This window comes from Piliocolobus tephrosceles, chromosome 21 (genome assembly GCF_002776525.5).
Source record: "Piliocolobus tephrosceles isolate RC106 chromosome 21, ASM277652v3, whole genome shotgun sequence".
Taxonomy (NCBI): Eukaryota; Metazoa; Chordata; class Mammalia; order Primates; family Cercopithecidae; genus Piliocolobus; species Piliocolobus tephrosceles.
This window is the reverse complement of record NC_045454.1, coordinates 21420055-21437523: the sequence shown is the minus strand read 5'-3', so window position 1 is coordinate 21437523 and position 17469 is coordinate 21420055. Positions and strand designations below refer to the sequence as shown.

The window sequence follows — 17469 nt, the reverse complement described above, 5'->3', positions numbered from 1 at the left end:
CTCTGTCGCCCAGGCTGGAGTGCAGTGGCGTGATCTCGGCTCACTGCAAGCTCCGCCTCCTGGGTTCACGCCATTCTCCTGGCTCAGCCTCCCGAGTAGCTGGGACTACAGATGCCCGCCACCATGCCCGGCTAATTTTTTTGTATTTTTAGTAGAGACGGGGTTTCACCATGTTAGCCAGGATGGTCTCGATCTCCTGACCTTGTGATCCACCCACCTCGGCCTCCCAAAGTGCTGGGATTACAGGTGTGAGCCACCACGCCCGGCCCAGATTTTTTTTTTTGAGACAGGGTCTCACTTTGTCACCCAGGCTGGAGTGCAGTGGTGCAATCTCTCACTACAACCTCCACTTCCCAGGTTCAAGCAATTCTTGTGCCTCAGCCTCCCGAGGCATGCACCACCACACCCAGCTAATGTTTGCATTTTATTTTTAGTAAAGATGAGGTTTCACCATGTTGGCCAGGCTGGTCTCGAAGTCCTGACCTCAGGTGATCCACCTGCCTCAGCCTCCCGAAATGCTGGAGTTACAGGCATGAACCACCGCACCTGGCATAGGTTTTTTATTTTCTAAATCAAATCAAACCTAGTTCAAGTTCCTTTTGCCAGGTAAACAGAAATACCCAATTTGCCACACTTGGGGGGGATTTTCTTCTCTCTTCTGTTGTTGCAAACACAGAACCTGGGGTTTACGTACTCCAAGAGGTGGCTCAGTCCAACTTGTCCCTCCAAGCTGGAGAGCACTCGGCACATCTGCGGTGACCACACGTGGTCAGCAGTGGTGGCTGTGGACCCAGGTGCTATTGACACCTCTTACCAAAGTTCAACCTTGCATGGATGGACTGCGGCTGTGGGTGAGTCCCTGTCCTCACGACCAGGCTGGGCCAAGGGTGCAGTCCCAAGGCCTGGCTGTAAAGACTGGACCTCCCCAGGGCTGAGGTCTGTGCCTTGGGGACCCAGTACCTGGATGTCCTTTCCCTCCCTTGGGGCCAACACCTCAAGAAAAGGCCACATGATTTCCATTTCAATTCTGGCAACCCACTGAGCTCATTCTACTCCGTTTCTCAGACATGACTCGGAAGATTCCATGAAAGCCCTGCCCCTGAAAATCACACAAGTCGGCCGGGCGCAGTGGCTCACGCCTGTAATCCCAGCACTTTGGGAGGCTGAGGCAGGTGGATCACTGGGTCAGGAGTTTGAGACCATCCTGGCTAAAATAGTGAAACCCCATCTCTACTAAATTAGCTGAGCGTGGTGGCATGCGCCTGTAGTCCCAGCTACTCAGGAGGCTGAGGCAGGAGAATCGCTTGAACCTGGGAGGCGGAGGTTGCAGTGAGCCGAGGCTGCGCCACTGCACTCCAGGCTGGGTGACAGAGTGAGACTCCATCTCAAAAAAAAAAAAGTCACACAAGTCCTGGCCACCTTGCCAGGTGGGGAATGGAATGAATGCTTTCCTAGACAGTCACCCTGCCCCAGGCAACCACGGAGTTCCCTGTACCTCTCTCATTAGAATAGCCTAGGAATAAAACAGGTGACAAGACAAGTCAACTCTCCAACAGGGTGCCCAGCTACAAAAGAAACTAGAGTGAAATTGGGTGGTAAGGATTAAATGGAAACAACAAAGAAAAAGATAAATAGAAACCTGCCAACAGAGATAAAAGAGAAGCAGGTGACAGAGCTGGGAAGAAATAAGGCAACAGGGAGAAAAAGAAAGCAGCAGTGATTTAGGCACATTAGTTTAATGAAAAGGGAATCAGACGACAGCACTCATTGGAAAATAGGCTATTGATACAGTCATAATAATAAGGCAATAGGGCTAGGGGGACATTTATTGGCAGGTTACAAGGAAATCGGTCAGTAGGGGTACAGGGAGATCAGGTGGTTCGATTGGAGAGAATCCTAGCTGTGCACTAGAGGAAAATCAGGCAGCTGGAAAAGGGAAATTTGGCATAGGCTACAGGAAGTAAGGGAACCAGAGGGAAATTGGCAAGGGTCTGGAGGAGACTGGGAGGTACAATGTGAGGGAAATTGGATGGGGGGTGGCTAGAAGACAAAAGGATTAAATTAGAGGGAAATTGGACAGGGTTAAAGCAGAATTAGGTGGTGAACTGGAGAGATGACTGGCAGTGGGGCCAGAGTGAAATCAGGCAGAGGATTGGGGCAAAATTGGGCAGGGAGGCTAGAGCAGAGCTGGGCTGCAGACTGGAGGCAGTGCAAAAGGAAAATTGGGCAGTTGGGTATAAAATGAAACTGGCAAGGTGTGGTGGCTCACGCCTGTAATCCCAGTACTTAAGGAGGCCAAGGCAGGAGGCTGGACTGCCTTGAAGCCAGGAATTTGAGGCCAGGAGTTTGAGACCAGCCTGGGCAACATAGCAAGAGCCCATCTCTACAAAAAAAATTTTTTTTAATTAGCTGGGCATGGTAGTGCATGCCTGTAGTTCCAGCTACTCAGGACGCTGAGGCGGGAGGATGGCTTGAGTCCAGGAGTTAGAGGCTGCAGTGAGCCGTGATCATGCCACTGCACTCCAGCTTGGGCAACAGAGCAAGACCCTGTTTCTAAGAAAACAGAAAAAAAGAAAAGAAACAGGATGGATTGGAAGAACTCATGTGGTGAGCTGTTAAAGAAATCGGGCGGTGGGACTAGAGTGAAATTGGGCAGCAGGCTATGAGGATATGTGAGAGGATGGGCTAGAGTGAAATTGGCCAACACTGGAGGGATATCAGTCAGGTGGCTGAATGGGATGTCAGACCAAAGGGAATTGGGGTGGTGGTGAGAGGGAGCTCACTGGGTAGAATGAAATGAGGCAGTAGACTGGTGGGAAGCCTAGCCCCGCAGGGAGTTTGGTGGGGGAAGCACAGGATGGGGGCTGGGCAGCCTGAGACCTGACCCCTACTTGCCTGCCCTGCAGGATGATCCCGGCGGACAGCCGCTCGTTCCTGCTGACGGACCTGGCGTCGGGCCGGGCCTACGACCTGTGCGTGCTCGCCGTGTACGAGGACAGCGCCACAGGGCTCACAGCCACACGGCCTGTGGGCTGCGCCCACTTCTCCACCGAACCCGCGCTGCGGCCATGCGGGGCGCCGCACGCTCCCTTCCTGGGTGGCACGATGATCATCGCGCTGGGCGGCGTCATCGTGGCCTCGGTACTGGTCTTCATCTTCGTGCTGCTGATGCGCTACAAGGTGCACGGCGGCCAGCCCCCCGGCAAGGCCAAGACTCCTGCGCCTGTCAGCAGTGTTTGCTCCCAGACCAATGGCGCCCTGGGCCCCACGCCCACGCCCGCCCCGCCCGCCCCTGAGCCGGCAGCGCTCAGGGCCCACACCGTGGTCCAGCTGGACTGCGAGCCCTGGGGGCCCGGCCACGAACCTGTGGGACCCTAGCCAGGCGCCCCCCCCCAAGGCTTCTCTGGCCCCACGGACAGCAGGACCCGGACACCCTGTGGGACCTGGCCTCAGACTCACCAAATTGCTCATGGTTTTTAAAACTCTGATGGGGAGGGTGTCGGGGACACAGGGCACAACAAGAAAGTCCTATTTTTCTAAGCTTGGGCCTAGACCCTTGCCCTCGTCTCTGTCTGTGGGGGTTGGGGGACAGAGCAGGGGTCTGGAGCTGGGGAATGCCTCCTTTGGGGAGACATCCCCCACCCCACCCTGCCCAGTTCAGTCTGAGGACGCTGGAGGAGGCTGAGGATGGCGATCCATTCAGACAATAGATGTTCCCTGTGTGTTTGCTCTGGGCATGCCCTGGGTTGGGGGATGCTGTGGTGATCCAGACAGCCCTGAGCCCTGCCCGCAGGGGCCTAAAGTCAAATGGGAGACAGACACATCCCCAGACAGTGATAGCCCAGAGTGACCAGGGATGTGGGGATGAAGGAAGCCTGGGGGATTGTGACAGTCCAGAAGAGGTACCCTGCTCAGCCCCAGGTGTGGTCAGGGAGGGCTTCCTGGAGGAGGACACATGTGATCTGAGAATGACATTTGAAGGAGATAACTGGGCAAAGAGCAGAAGGAAAGGTCTTTCAGGCAGAGGGCACAGCACAAGCAAGGTGGTGGTGTGCCCTGAGCACTGGGGGTGCTATGGTAGAGGTGAGGCAGGAGGGTTGAGCAGGGTCTAGGACCTCCAGGCTGAGGAGCTCAGACTGTGGCCTGATGGTACTGGGGAGCCATGGAGGGTTGTATGCAAGGGAGGGATGGGGTCAGATTGGGGCTTTAGGAAGATCCTTCTAGTGCTCTGAGGAGGGTGGACCCAAGGGGAAGACTGAAGCTGGGAGCTCCAGGGGAGGCTGGAGCAGGGACCTGGGTGGGTGAGGACAACGTTGGATCAGCTGAGCTGGGGGACAAGAAAAGGGAGTGGGTTGATAGAGACACTCGGGAAGCTGTGGGAAGCTGAGGCAGTGGGTTATGGAGCTGCGGGGCCGTGGGGTGGGGCAGGGAGATGGTGGAGACTGCCCTGATACAGGACCAGGGAGGAGGAGCAGGTTTGGGAAAGATGATATGCCCGGTGGGGAACTTGGTAGATGTAGGGTCCCTGAGGATGTCCAGGGTGTGGCATTCAGGAGGCTGCAGGAACCCTGGTCTGAGGCTGAAGCTGGGAACAGAAATGAGGGCTTTGTCAGCAGAGACGGGAACTGATGCTGCTAGGGTTAAGACGGCCTCTTGTAGGGGGTGGTTCCAAGTCCCCACTATGGGACTTTTTTTTTTTAAAGAGATGGGGTCTCGCTATATTGCCCAGGCTGATCCCAAACTGGCCTCAAGTGATCCTCCCTCCTCAGCCTCCTGGATTGCTGGGATTACAGGTGTGAGCCACTGCCCCTGGCTAGGGACTTTCCATATTTAAGGGTGATGCAAAGAAAAACCTAACAAAGACTAAACAGGAACAGCAGGCAGAGGGGCAGGGAGAAGAAGACCAAGCAATTCAGACCCAAGAGACTCTTGTGTGCAATGATATAAATAAAGGCTGTGGTGACGCCCCGGAGAGCAGTGTTAGGGGGTCAGTTGGGGCAGATGGCAGATTGAGCTGATTTGAGAGGAGGGGGTAAGAAAGTGTAGCTAGAAGGTGCAGCCCCTGTCAACCTGTGGGCCTGGAGTCTGGGTTGATCTGGACCTTTCAGCCCCATGTCTCTGCAGGGCGGGTCCTTACTCTGTCTTCGGCTGCCCTAGGCCCCATGGCACAACAAGCCTGGAGATTTGTAGAACCAAACCCTGGCCTAGGAGATGTTGAGCCTCCTTGGAGATCCTGGAATGGGGTTGGCAGTAAGAGGAATAGCACCCCCTGAACTCAGGGCTTCACTAGTGATGTCCCCAGAGGCAGGAGTGTGGAGGGAACCTGGGGTCTGTTACCTGGAGGGACACTGGCGTGAGGGCATGGTAAAGAGAGCCCAAGTTGAACTGGCCCTACTCATGACCTGGGGCACATGACCGTGATCTCATGGGATCACACATCCTAGATTCTGCCACAGCTTTTCTGGGGGATCTAGGCCTTGAACATACTATGCCATGAGTCATGGGGCCAGCCTGAGTCCTGGGGTACCTGGTCTCACTCCCCAAGGCCCCAGCAGCATCATGAGGTCCTTCTTCTTGTTGGTTAGCCTTGGGCAGCTGAAGTCAGGTGAGGTCATCAAGAAGAGTGAGGGCATGAGTCTTGGGGAAAGGGGCCTAGGAGCGGGGAATGGTGGCTCGAACCTATGGTCCCAGCTACTGGGGAGGCTAAGGCGGGAGGATCACTTGAGCCCAGGAGTTTGAGGCTGCAGTGAGCTAGGATTGCCCCACTGCACTCTAGCCTAGGCCATAGAGCGACACCCTGTCTCCAAAAAAATAGAAAAGGAGGCCGGGCGCGGTGGCTCAAGCCTGTAATCCCAGCACTTTGGGAGGCCAAGACGGGCGGATCACGAGGTCAGGAGATCGAGACCCTCCTGACTAACACGGTGAAACCCCGTCTCTACTAAAAAATACAAAAAACTAGCCGGGCGAGGTGGCTGGCGCCTGTAGTCCCAGGTACTCGGGAGGCTGAGGCAGGAGAATGGCGTAAATCTGGGAGGTGAAGCTTGCAGTGAGCTGAGATCCGGCCACTGCACTCCAGCCTGGGCGACAGAGCGAGACTCCATCTCAAAATAAATAAATAAATAAATCAAATAAAATGAAAAGAAAGAAAGGAGCCTAGGGAAGATAGTCGGGGGCGGCGGGGGGGTGGCGGTGGTGCCCCTAGGGCTGGCTACAATTACCAGTTGCTCCCATGAGGGGGAGCCAGAGGGCACTGTTCATAAATCCTCTTTTTTTTTTGAGACGAAGTCTTGCTCTTGTCACAGCCGGAGTGGAGTGCAATGGCACGATCTGGGCTCACTACAACCCCCGTCTCCTGGGTTCAAGCGATTCTTCTGCCTCAGCCTCTTGAGTAGCTGGGATTACAGGCGCCTGTCACCATGCCCGACTAATTTCTTTATTTCTCTGTGTTGGCCAGGATGGTCTTGATCTCTTAACCTCGTGATCCACCCGCCTCAACCTCCCAAAGTGCTGGGATTACAGGTGTGAGCCACTGCGCCCGGCCCTAAACCCTCATTTTTAAATGTGAGCAATCCTTGCTGTGTGCAGTGTGCTGGGATTCATTGCTGAACAAATACAGCACAGATGCTGCCTTCGCAGGGCTCACCATTTGGTGGTGACACAAATGGTTTCTGAGTTTTTTTTTTTTTTAAGACAGAGTCTCAATGTCGCCCAGGCTGTAGTGCAGTGGCACGATCATGGCTCACTGCAGCCTCCACCTCCCAGGCTCAAGTGATCCTCCCACCTCAGCCTCCCCAGTAGCTGGGATTATAGGCATGTGCCACCACACCCAGCTAATTTTTGTATTTTTGTAGAGATGGGGGTCCCACTATGTTTGCAGACTGGTCTTGAACTCCTGACCTCAAGTGGTTCTCCTGCCTTGGCCTCCCACAGTGCTGGGATTACAGATCTGACCATAGATGTTAAATAATCACACCAGCAAGTGTAAGCATCTGCGGTGACCAAGGGGCGCCATGCAGGAGACACATACAGAAGTGCGCGACCCTGTAACCAGGGGCCCTGACCCAGCAAGAGAGATTGAGGAGGCTTCCTGGAGGAGGGGAGGCCTGGCTGAGACCTGAAGGATGTAGGGGTTGGAGTTAACCACGAAAGGGGTGGGAAGGGTATCATGCAAATGGAACAGCCTGTGCTGAGGGAAGTAGAGGAGGGAAGGGAAGAGAGTGACCTTGGGTTGAGGCTGGAGAGCAGGAAGGGAGCTGATGATGCAGGACCCCACAGGCTGCTGGGAGGAGTCTGGATTGTCCTCTTAAGTGGCATGAGAAGCTGTTGAAGGGTTTTTTGGGGTTTGTTGTTTTTTTACACGGAGTCTCATTGTCGTCTAGGCTGGAGTGCAGTGGCACAATCTTGGCTCACTGCAACCTCCGCTACTTGGGTTCAAGTGATTCTGCCTCAGCCTCCCAAGTAGCGGGGATTACAGGTGCCTCGCCACCACGCCCAGCTAATTTTTGTATTTTTAGTAGAGACTGCTTCACCATGTTGGCCAGGCTGGTCTCAAACTCCTGACCTCGTGATCTACCTGCCTTGCCCTCTCAAAGTGTTGGGATTACAGGTGGCATGAGCCACCCCGCCTGGCCCATTGAAGGGTTTTGAGGTCTAATGAGAGTAGCAGTCTCTGATCTCAAGGAAGTTCTGGGGGTAGGAGGATACTGCAATAGTCCAAGCAGAAGGGTGATCGGGACCAAGTTGGCGCCTGAAATGGTTGAAGAGAGATTTGAGACGACCTTACCAGAGGCCCCCGCCCCCCACGCAGCAGAAAGTGAGCCCTACTGTACGCTACCCAGTTCTCCAGAAAGATTGCAGAGAGACAAGAAGAGTTGTGAGACGCTGGGCTCTGATACCCATGGCCCCACCCCTTAGATGGGGGAGCTGACTTCTGCGTAACATGGGAATGACGGACCTTTTCCAGGCTCAAGTAGCAGACAGACAGTGGATGGAGGCTGAGAGGCAGTGGCTGTGGGTGGTCAGGGGGAGTGTGGACACAGGAAATGCAGGGCTGGAAGGGGGACACACACTTGGTAGTAGCTTATTACAAATTTGGAAGCAGGAAGGATGGGAGGAGGGCAGGCTGGTCCCTCTAGCATGGGTCCCCCATGTTCCCCCACAGCATGCCTGGGCCACCCCCACCCCCCTGCAGAAACACACACACACAATCACGTGTATCTAGGATTTAAAGTTAAAATGTTGCTTGTCACCGGGCCTGGTGGCTCACGCCTGTAATCCCAGCACTTTGGGAGGCCGAGGCGGGCAGATCATGAGGTCAGGAGATTGAGACCATCCTGGTTAACACAGTGAAACCTCATCTCTACTAAAAATACAAAAAAAATTAGCCGGGCATGGTGGCAGGCACTTGTAGTCCCAGCTACTGAGCTACTGGGGAGGCTGAGGCAGGAGAATGGCGTGAACCCGGGAGGCAGTTTGCAGTGAGCCGAGATCACACCACTGCACTCCAGCCTGGGCGATAGAGCGAGACTCCTGTCTCAAAAAAAAAAAAGTTACCTGTCAGCCAGGCACAGTGGCTCATGACTGTAATCCCAGTGCTTTGAGAGGCCACCCTCAGGGAAGATTGCTTGAGCCCACGAGTTCAAGACCAGCCTCTCAATTCCGTGGACACCCTGAGGCGCACTTTACTCTCCCCAGCCCTCTGGATAAAACAGCAATTCCTTAGGGACTTTAACTTCCCCCAAAATGCTGTGGCCTCCCAGGCAACATAGCCATACCCCATCTCTACAAATAATAATAATTAGCTTGTCCAACTGCCCAGCTAAGTCCATCAATTTCCTGAGCTCAGGGAGTATGACTACTTCTACTGTCAATTCCTCATCTGCCTTTGACCCTGCAGTTTTTAGACCAAAGCTCCGGCTGCTGGAGCATTTTCTTGAAGTGACTGTAGTCCCAATAACAGGGTTCTCCCCTGTCTGTGTACTGCCAGATCCAACCCGTGTGTCTTGGGGTAGCTAAATCTGACAAAGGCCCTGAGTATCTCGGGACACCTGTGATCTCCTGCAAGGCTGAGGCTAATGCCACGCTTTTGCAGCTCTTTGCATGGGCACATATGTGAGAGAATCAGATAAAAGGTGCTCCCAAAAAGCATGTTTCTGTTCAGGGTGGAACCTGGGCCTGCCTCCTGCCTTTGGGTCCTCCCTGATGGTTGTGCCCTCTCATACCTCGCAAAAGCAAGGAGAGGTATCAGTGCTTCCTGTTGTCCTCACCTGTGCGGAGTGACACTGGGAACATTGTGGTGACCAACACAGCCCTAGCCCTTGCCCTCAGAGTTCTAGTTCAAGGCTGGGAGCAGTGGCTCATGCCTGTAATCCCAACACTTTGGAAAGCCGAGGCAGGTGGGTCACTTGAGGTCAGGAGTTCGCGACCAGTCTGGCCAACATGGTGAAACCCCATCTCTACTAAAAATACAAAAATTAGCCGGGTGTGATGGCGGGCACCTATAATCCCAGCTACCTGGGAGGCTTGATCTTAGCCAAAAGGCCAAGAAGCCTTCTGAGGTTTCTGACTGGGCCTGGGATGGGAGGTGGGGAGACAGTCCAAGATTTCCTGAGGCAGGGCTAACTTTACGGCAGTGTGACTGTGGGGTTGCACCGTGCCCCAAACTTAGAAGGACCCTATGCTTGTTTTAATGCTCTGCTGTCACTATCTTGAAATTATTACAAAAGCCAAGAGCGGGCCAGGTGCAGTGGCTCACGCCTGTAATCCCAACACTTTGGGAGGATGAAGCTGGCGAATCATCTGAGGTCAAGAGTTCAAAACCAGCCTGGCAAACATGGCAAAAACCCGTCTCTACTAAAACTCTAAAAAATTACCCAGACACGGTGGCAGTAATCCCAGCTACTTGGGAGGCTGAGGCAGGAGAATCGCTTGAACCCGGAAGGCGGAGGTTGCAGTGAGCCCAGATCCCGCCACCACACTGTCGCCTGGGTGACAGAGCGAGACTCCGTCTTAAAAAAAAAAAGAAAAAAAAGGCCGGGCGCGGTGGCTCAAGCCTGTAATCCCAGCACTTTGGGAGGCCGAGACAGGCGGATCACGAGGTCAGGAGATCGAGACCATCCTGGCTAACACGGTGAAACCCCTGTCTCTACTAAAGAATACAAAAAGCTAGCCGGGCGAGGTGGTGGGCGCCTGTAGTCCCAGCTACTCGGGAGGCTGAGGCAGGAGAGTGGCGTAAACCCGGGAGGCGGAGCTTGCAGTGAGCTGAGATCCGGCCATTGCACTCCAGCCTGGGCGACAGAGCGAGACTTCGTCTCAAAAAAAAACAAAAAACAAAAAACAAAACAAAACAAAAAGCCAACAGAGGAAGAGGAAGGGAAAGGATTGCAAGCTCAAAGAATGAACCAGAATTCAGTGTGGCTGGAGCACCATGGGAGAAGGGCACTGTGGGGCCATGGAGGGTGGAGGGTGGAGGGTGGAGGGTAATAAGGTGGAGGGACAGGGTCAGGCTTGCACTTTAGAAAAATCCATCTGGCAACTGGGTGCAGTGGCTCACACCTGTAATCCCAGCACTTTGGGAGGCCAAGACGGGCGGACCACCTGAGGTCGGGAGTTGGAGACCAGCCTGACCAACGTGGAGAAACCCTGTCTGTACTGAAAATACAAAATTAGCTGGGCGTGGTGGCACATTCCTGTAATCCCAGCTACTTGGGAGGCTGAGGCAGGAGAATCGCTTCTGGGAGGCGGAGGTTGCGGTGAGCCGAGATTGCACCATCGCACTCCAGCTTAGGCAACAAGAGCGAAACTCCGTCTCAGAAAAAAAAAGAAAGAAAGATCCGTCTAACTGCCATGGAGAGGGTGGATGGGGGCACGTGGCCAGGGAGAAGATGGGGGACTCGGCTTCCTGTGGAAGGGGCTGGGAGTGTCGGTGATACTGAGAAGGAGAGGCCAGCGTGGCCAGGTTTATCAGAACCTTAAATGCTTGGGTAACAGACATCCCAATGCAGGAGATGGGCTGGGAGACCCCAAAACCACAGGATGAACCCAAAGCCTCATTTTCACTTGCAAATTTGTACCGTGGGTGGCGGGGGATGCAGAAGGGCAGGTTACAGAATGTCACTCACTGGTAAGTACTTGAAAATCTTTTTATATGAAAACTCGCATGGATAGACTGATGGAGGTGAATACAAAATTGGCAAGAATTTTGAGTATAAAATGTGAGATTTCAAAAGACTTTCTTCTGGGTATGTTCTGGCTTCAACTCCGTGGACTCCGTGGACCCCCTGGGGCTCACTTCACCCTCCCTAGCCCTCTGGGTAAAACAGCAGTTCCTTGGGAACTTCCTCTTCAGCTTCCCCCTAAATGCTTTGGCCCCAGGGAGCTGGGAACGAGCCCCTTCCTGCTTCTCTACTCACATTCGGGGACATCGACCCCTAATACCTGTTTTTCTTCTCTGTTGACAACCTTCATATTTCTTTTCTTTTTTTATTTTTTGAGACGGAGTCTCGCTCTGTTATCCAGGCTGGATTGCAATGGTGAGATCTCTGCTCACCACAACCTCCGCCTCTCTGGTTCAAGCGATTCTCCTGCCTCGGCATCCCGAGTAGGTGCGACTACAGATGTGTGCCATCGTGCCTGGCTAATTTTTGTATTTTTAGTAGTGACAGAGTTTCACCATGTTGGCCAAGCTGATCTCAAACTCCTGACCTCGTGATCCACCCGCCTCAGCCTCCCAAAGTGTTGAGTTTATAGGCCTGAGTCAACTCACCATGCTACAACCTCCATATTTCCATCCTCAACCCCAGTATCTCTCCTAAGCCCAGACCTGGCTTACCTCAGCTTCCCAGATCCCTCTTCTTGGACATCCCCTGGGGCCCCACACACCCTTTGGATCCCACACCCACCTCAGCTTCTTCCCGGACCCATGCCTCCTCCTAGGTCCTGTCTGGGAGAGCAACCCCCATTCAGCCTCCTGAATGTCCCCCACCTCCCCTTACTCCCTGCCCTGGCCCCATCCTGGACTAGCCCCATCTGGGTCCTTGCACTGGGCTCCTGGCCTCAGTCTCTTCTCTGGTCCAGGATCTTCCTAAAGCCAAACCCTCCTCTGCATAGACACCCTCATGGCTCCCCCGGGTTCCTGGGACAGTCTGAGCTCCTCAGCCTCTAGCATCCCAGCCCTTCCCACGCCATCCCTCTTCCCCAGCTCTGTTTCTAGCACATATGTTTGTTCCCCACCTCAGACTGGAAGGAAACACTAACCACGTCCTCTGCTTATGATGAAGGAGGATCTTAAGCAAGTGACATATGAAGCTATTGAAGGAAAGTGGTTTCCAGCTGGGCATGATGGCTCACGCCTGTAATCCCTGCACTTTGGGAGGCCATGCTGGAGAGATCACTTGAGACCAGGAGTTCGAGACCAGACTGGCCAACATCGTGAAACCCTGTCTCTACTAAAAATACAAAAATTAGCTGGGCGTGGTGGCACGTGCCTATAATCCCAGATACTCAGGAGGCTGAGGCAGGAGCATCGCTTGAATCCAGGAGGCGGAGGTTGTAGTGAGCTGAGATCGCCCCATTGCACTCCAGCCTGGGTGACAGAGTGAGACTCTGTCTCAAGAGAAAAAAAAAAGAAAGAACATGGGTTCCTTCTTGAATGCTCCCCTTATTCCCCCCACCAAAGGTAATGTTCTGGGGGAGAAGGAAGCCTGAGTGCACCTCCTAGCATCTGGGGGAGAGGCAGTTGGAAACTGTACCCAGGGTCCCTTGCTTCTCAATTTCTAGAGATCCAGCCTTGCCCTCCTCTCTGAGATCCTCCTGGAAGGCTGTAGCTCCATTGTTCTCAGCTTCTGGGAAGCTGAAAGGAGGTTCTGGAAGAAGAAAGTGATGTACAGCCTGTTGTTTTCCCACGGGAACCTCTGTCCTCAAATCCTCCAGACCTCCACATCCAGGCATCTGCTGCCATCTCCTGCCTCTGCCTCTGGTCGCTTCCACAATCCAGGAGCCCAGGCCTCTAGCTTCCTCCTTCCCCAAACTCAGGAGTTCATGTCTGCAGTCCCCCCCTTCCTCAGGCACAGAAGCCCCATCTCCACTCCCCTCCGTCCTCAGAACACAGGTTCCCAGCCCCCTTCCTGGGATCCTCAAGTTCAAAAGAGGCTGAAAACTTCTCTCTCAGCAGGCTCAGGAGTCCTGCCCCTCTCCCCACCGGGCCCACCGCCTGTTTTCTAATTTTTAAATTTATTTTTATTTTTATTTTTTGAGACAGAGTCTCGCTCTGTCACCCAGGCTAGAGTGCAGTGGCACAATCTCAGCTCACTGCAACCTCTGCCAGGTTCAAGCAATTGTCCTGCCTCATCCTCCCAAGTAGCTGGGACTATAGGCAGCCGCTGCCAAGCCCAGCTAATTTTTTTGTATTTTAGTAGAGATGGCGTTTCACTGTCTTAGCCAGGATGGTCTCGATCTCCTGACCTCATGATCCACCCGCCTTGGCCTCCCAAAGTGCTAGGATTACAGGCATGAAACCGTACCTGACCTTTTTTATTTTTAGAGACTGGGCCTCACTATGTGACCCAGGCCAGAGTCCAGTGGCACTATCTCAGCTCACTGCAGCCTTGATCTCCCTGGGTCAAGCGATCCTTCCACCTCAGCCTCCTGAGTAGCTGGGACTGCAGGTGTGTGTCACCACACCCAGCTGTGCCCCTCGTGTCTTAAGATGGTCTTCAGGTCTCAGCTTCTTCAGCTTGTGCCTTCAGTCCCTTATTCTGTCTGAGAAACTTAGATCCCTCACTCTCTCCAAATACAACCACTTCCTCAGTATCCAAAGGGCTCCCTCCGATGCTGGGTGCGCTGGCTCACACCTGTAATTGCAGCACTTTGGGAGACTGAGGAGGAGGGTGGATCACCTGAAGTCAGGAGTTCGAGACCAGCCTGGCTAACATGTGAAACCCTGTCTCTACTCAAAATACAAAAATTAGATGGGCATAGTGGCACCCACCTGTAGTCTCAGCTACTCGGAAAACTGAGGCAGGAGAATTGCTTGAACCCGGGAAGCAGAGATTGCAGTGAGCCAAGATCACGCCACTGCATTCCAACCTGGGCAACAGAGCAAGATTCTATTTAAAAAAAAAAAAGGAGGGGGGGCCAGGCGCAGTGGCTCACACCCATAATCCCAGAACTTTGGGAGGCCGAGGTGGGTGGATCACCTGAGGTCAGGAGTTCGAGACCAGCCCCCAATCTCTACTAAAACTACAAAATTAGCGAGGCATGGTGGTGTACGCTTGTAATTCCAGCTACTCGAGAGGCTGAGGCAGAGAATCGTCTGAATCCGGGAGGCAGAGGTTGGGATGAGCTGAGATTTCACCATTGCATTCCAGCCTGGTCAACAAGAGCGAAACTCCGTCTTAAAAAAAGAAAAAGGCCGGGCACGGTGGCTCAAGCCTGTAATCCCAGCACTCTGGGAGGCCGAGATGGGCGGATCACGAGGTCAGGAGATCGAGACCATCCTGGCTAACCCGGTGAAACCCCGTCTCTACTAAAAAATACAAAAAACTAGCTGGGCGAGGTGGCGGGTGCCTGTAGTCCCAGCTACTTGGGAGGCTGAGGCAGGAGAATGGCGTGAACCCGGGAGGTGGACCTTGCAGTGAGCTGAGATCCGGCCACTGCACTCCAGCCTGGGGGACAGAGCGAGACTCCGTCTCAAAAAAAAAAAAAGGCTTTCTAGGAATAAATTGCTTTCTTGTCTCTCTTTGGTCTTTTTTTTTTTTTTTTTTTTTTCCAGCTTTATTGAGATACAATTCAATGGATTTGGGTATATTCAGAGTTGTGCAACCTAACACCACAGGCTAACTGTAGGATATTTTCATTACCCTGAAAAGAAACCCTACACCCGGCTGGGCACGATCGTTCATGCCTGTAATCCCAGCACTTTGGGAGGCCAAGGCGGGTGGATCACAAGGTCAGGAGATCGAGACCATCCTGGCTAACATGGTGAAACCCCATCTCTACTAAAAATACAAAAAATTAGCCCGGCATGGTGGCGGGCATCTGTCGTCCCAGCTACTCGGGAGGCTGAGGCAGGAGAATGGCGTGAACCCAGGAGGCGGAGCTTGCAGTGAACCTAGACTGCGCCACTGCACTCCAGCCTGGGCGACAGAGTGAGACTCCATCTCAAAAAAAAAAAAAAAAGAAACCCTGCACTCATTAACAGTTAATCCATTCCACCTACAGCCAGCCTAGGCAACCACTAATCTTTCTGCCTATTCTGGACACTTCATATGAATGGAATCATCATGTGATCTTTTGTGACTGGCTTCTTTCACTTAATGTTTTCAAGGTTTATCCATGTTTAGCATATATCAGTATATCAGTCCTTTGTTTCTTTTTAGTGCCAAATAATGGTTATGGGCCTGGGGTAGAATTGCTAAATCATGCAGCAGCTCTGTTTCATCTTTTGAGGAACTGACAGTCTGTTTCCTGAAGTGGCTGCACCATTTTACATTCCCACCAACAATGTATGAGGGTTCCAATTTCTGCACATCTTCACCAACACTTGTTATTATTTCTCTTTTTAATTACAGCCATTCTAGTGAATGTGAAGTGATAGCTCATAGTTTTTTGTTTGTTTGTTTGTTTGAGACAGAGTCTCACTCTGTCATCCAGGCTAGAGTGCAGTAGGCACAATCACAGCTCACTGCAACCTCCACTTCCTGGATTCAAGTGATTCTCCTGCCTCAGCCTCCCGAGTAGCTGGGACTGCAGGCATGCACCACCGCACCCGGTTAATTTTTGCATTTTTAGTAGAGATGAGATTTCACCATGTTGGCCAGGCTGGCCTCTAACTCCTGACCTCAAGTGATCCACCTACCTTGACCTCTTAAAGTATTGGGATTACAAGCATGAGCCATTGCACCTGGCCTCATAGTAGTTTAGATTTACGCTTCCCGGCCAGACGCGGTGGCTCACCCCTGTAATCCCAGCACTCTGGGAGGCCAAGGCAGGTGGATCACAAGGTCTGGAGATCGAGACCATCCTGGCTATCACAGTGAAACCCCATCTCTACTAAAAATACAAAAAATTAACCGGGCATGGTGGCGGGTACCTGTAGTCCCAGCTACTTGGGGAGCTGAGGCAGGAGAATGGGGTGGACCCGGGAGGCGGAGCTTGCAGTAAGCCGAGATTGAGCCACTGCACTCCAGCCTGGGCGAAAGAGCGAGACTCCATTTCAAAAAAAGAAAAAGATTTACACTTCCCTAATGATTGTGTCCGGCATCTTTTCATGTGCAAACTGGCCATTTGTTAGTGGTTTTTGCTTCTTTTAAAAACTGCTGAGCCATCCATAAACATTTTCAAAATGCAGGGTATGTTTTTCAGTGTTAAGGCAACTGTTTTGATGTGTTTTCCTTTGCTCTCTATCACCAAATATTGTACATACAAATAGTAAGACTGGGCTTTGTGTTGTCCATTGTTAATCCTAAATGCAACAAAACACATGGAGACTTTGAAAATCCTTCAGAATAATGCTATAGTTAAGATTTTGCTAAAGCAAGTGTTTTTTCTACCTCCTTGAGCTGCATATTGCCTTGAGTAATCATCATCCGAATTGTATCCTCTTGAATTATTTTGAATTCTTCCCTTGCCCAGTCCTTCAGGTATTTGCGATCAGAATCGTTTGGAACTTGCTGAATTGTTTGGAAAATCCTTCTGTAAAGGAGAAGAACTTGCTGCCTTCTGATGAACTGCTTTAACGTTAGTGTTGCTGGGGGTAAGCGGGAAGTGGCCATGTCTACCAGCGGTCCGCTGGAGCCTTAGCTGGTCTTTTTCCTTCTCTCCCTCTCCATTCCTTACCCTATCTCCCTCTCCCCTCGTCCATCTCTTCATCTCACCATAACCTTTTTTTCTAAATTTTTAAATTTTTTTTAAACGGAGTTTCACTCAGGTTGGAGTGCAATGGCATGATCTCAGCCCACTGAAACCTCTACCTCCCCAGTTCAAGCAATTCTCCTGCCTCCCCCTCCAGAGTAGCTGGAGTAACTGGGATTACAGGCACACGCCACTACGCCCGGTTAATTTTTGGGTACTTAGTAGAGACGGGGCTTTACCATGTTGGCCAGGCTGGTCTCAAACTTCTGATCTCAGATGATCCACTTACCTCTGCCTTCCTAAGTGCTGGGATTACAGGCGTGAGCCACTGTGCCTGGCCTTCACCGTAACTTTTGTGTATCTTTCCCTCTCCCACTTTTACTCTCTATGCCAATCTCTGTCCCCACCTCCCCATATCTGTCTTTCCTTTCTCTGTCCCTCCATCTGCCCTCTTTTCCCCACCCAGCACCCCCATACTTAGGCCTCTGTATGATCAGTGGCACTAGGCCAGGCTGGAGCCAGTACTAATGGGCACATCTGTGTGCAGACCCAGGGTGGGTGCTGAGGGCCAGGCCCAGGCACCTAGGACTATAAATGCCCCTGCAATGTGGCTGGCCT

At 52.6% G+C, this 17469-nt stretch overlaps 1 protein-coding gene and 1 pseudogene across 1 annotated transcript in view; one reads left to right on the top strand and one right to left on the bottom strand.

Moving 5' to 3' along the window:
- Positions 1-3540, top strand: part of LRFN3 (leucine rich repeat and fibronectin type III domain containing 3) — a 13857-nt gene extending 10317 nt beyond the window's left edge. Inside the window, exon 3 of the mRNA XM_023198220.2 lies at positions 2907-3540. Coding sequence (XP_023053988.1) covers positions 2907-3378 — 472 coding nt within the window. The 3' untranslated portion in view covers positions 3379-3540. The remainder of the gene's footprint in view (positions 1-2906) is intronic.
- A 12977-nt stretch (positions 3541-16517) lies between these two features.
- LOC111530967 lies at positions 16518-16772 on the bottom strand (annotated as a pseudogene).
- Positions 16773-17469: the final 697 nt, after the last annotated feature.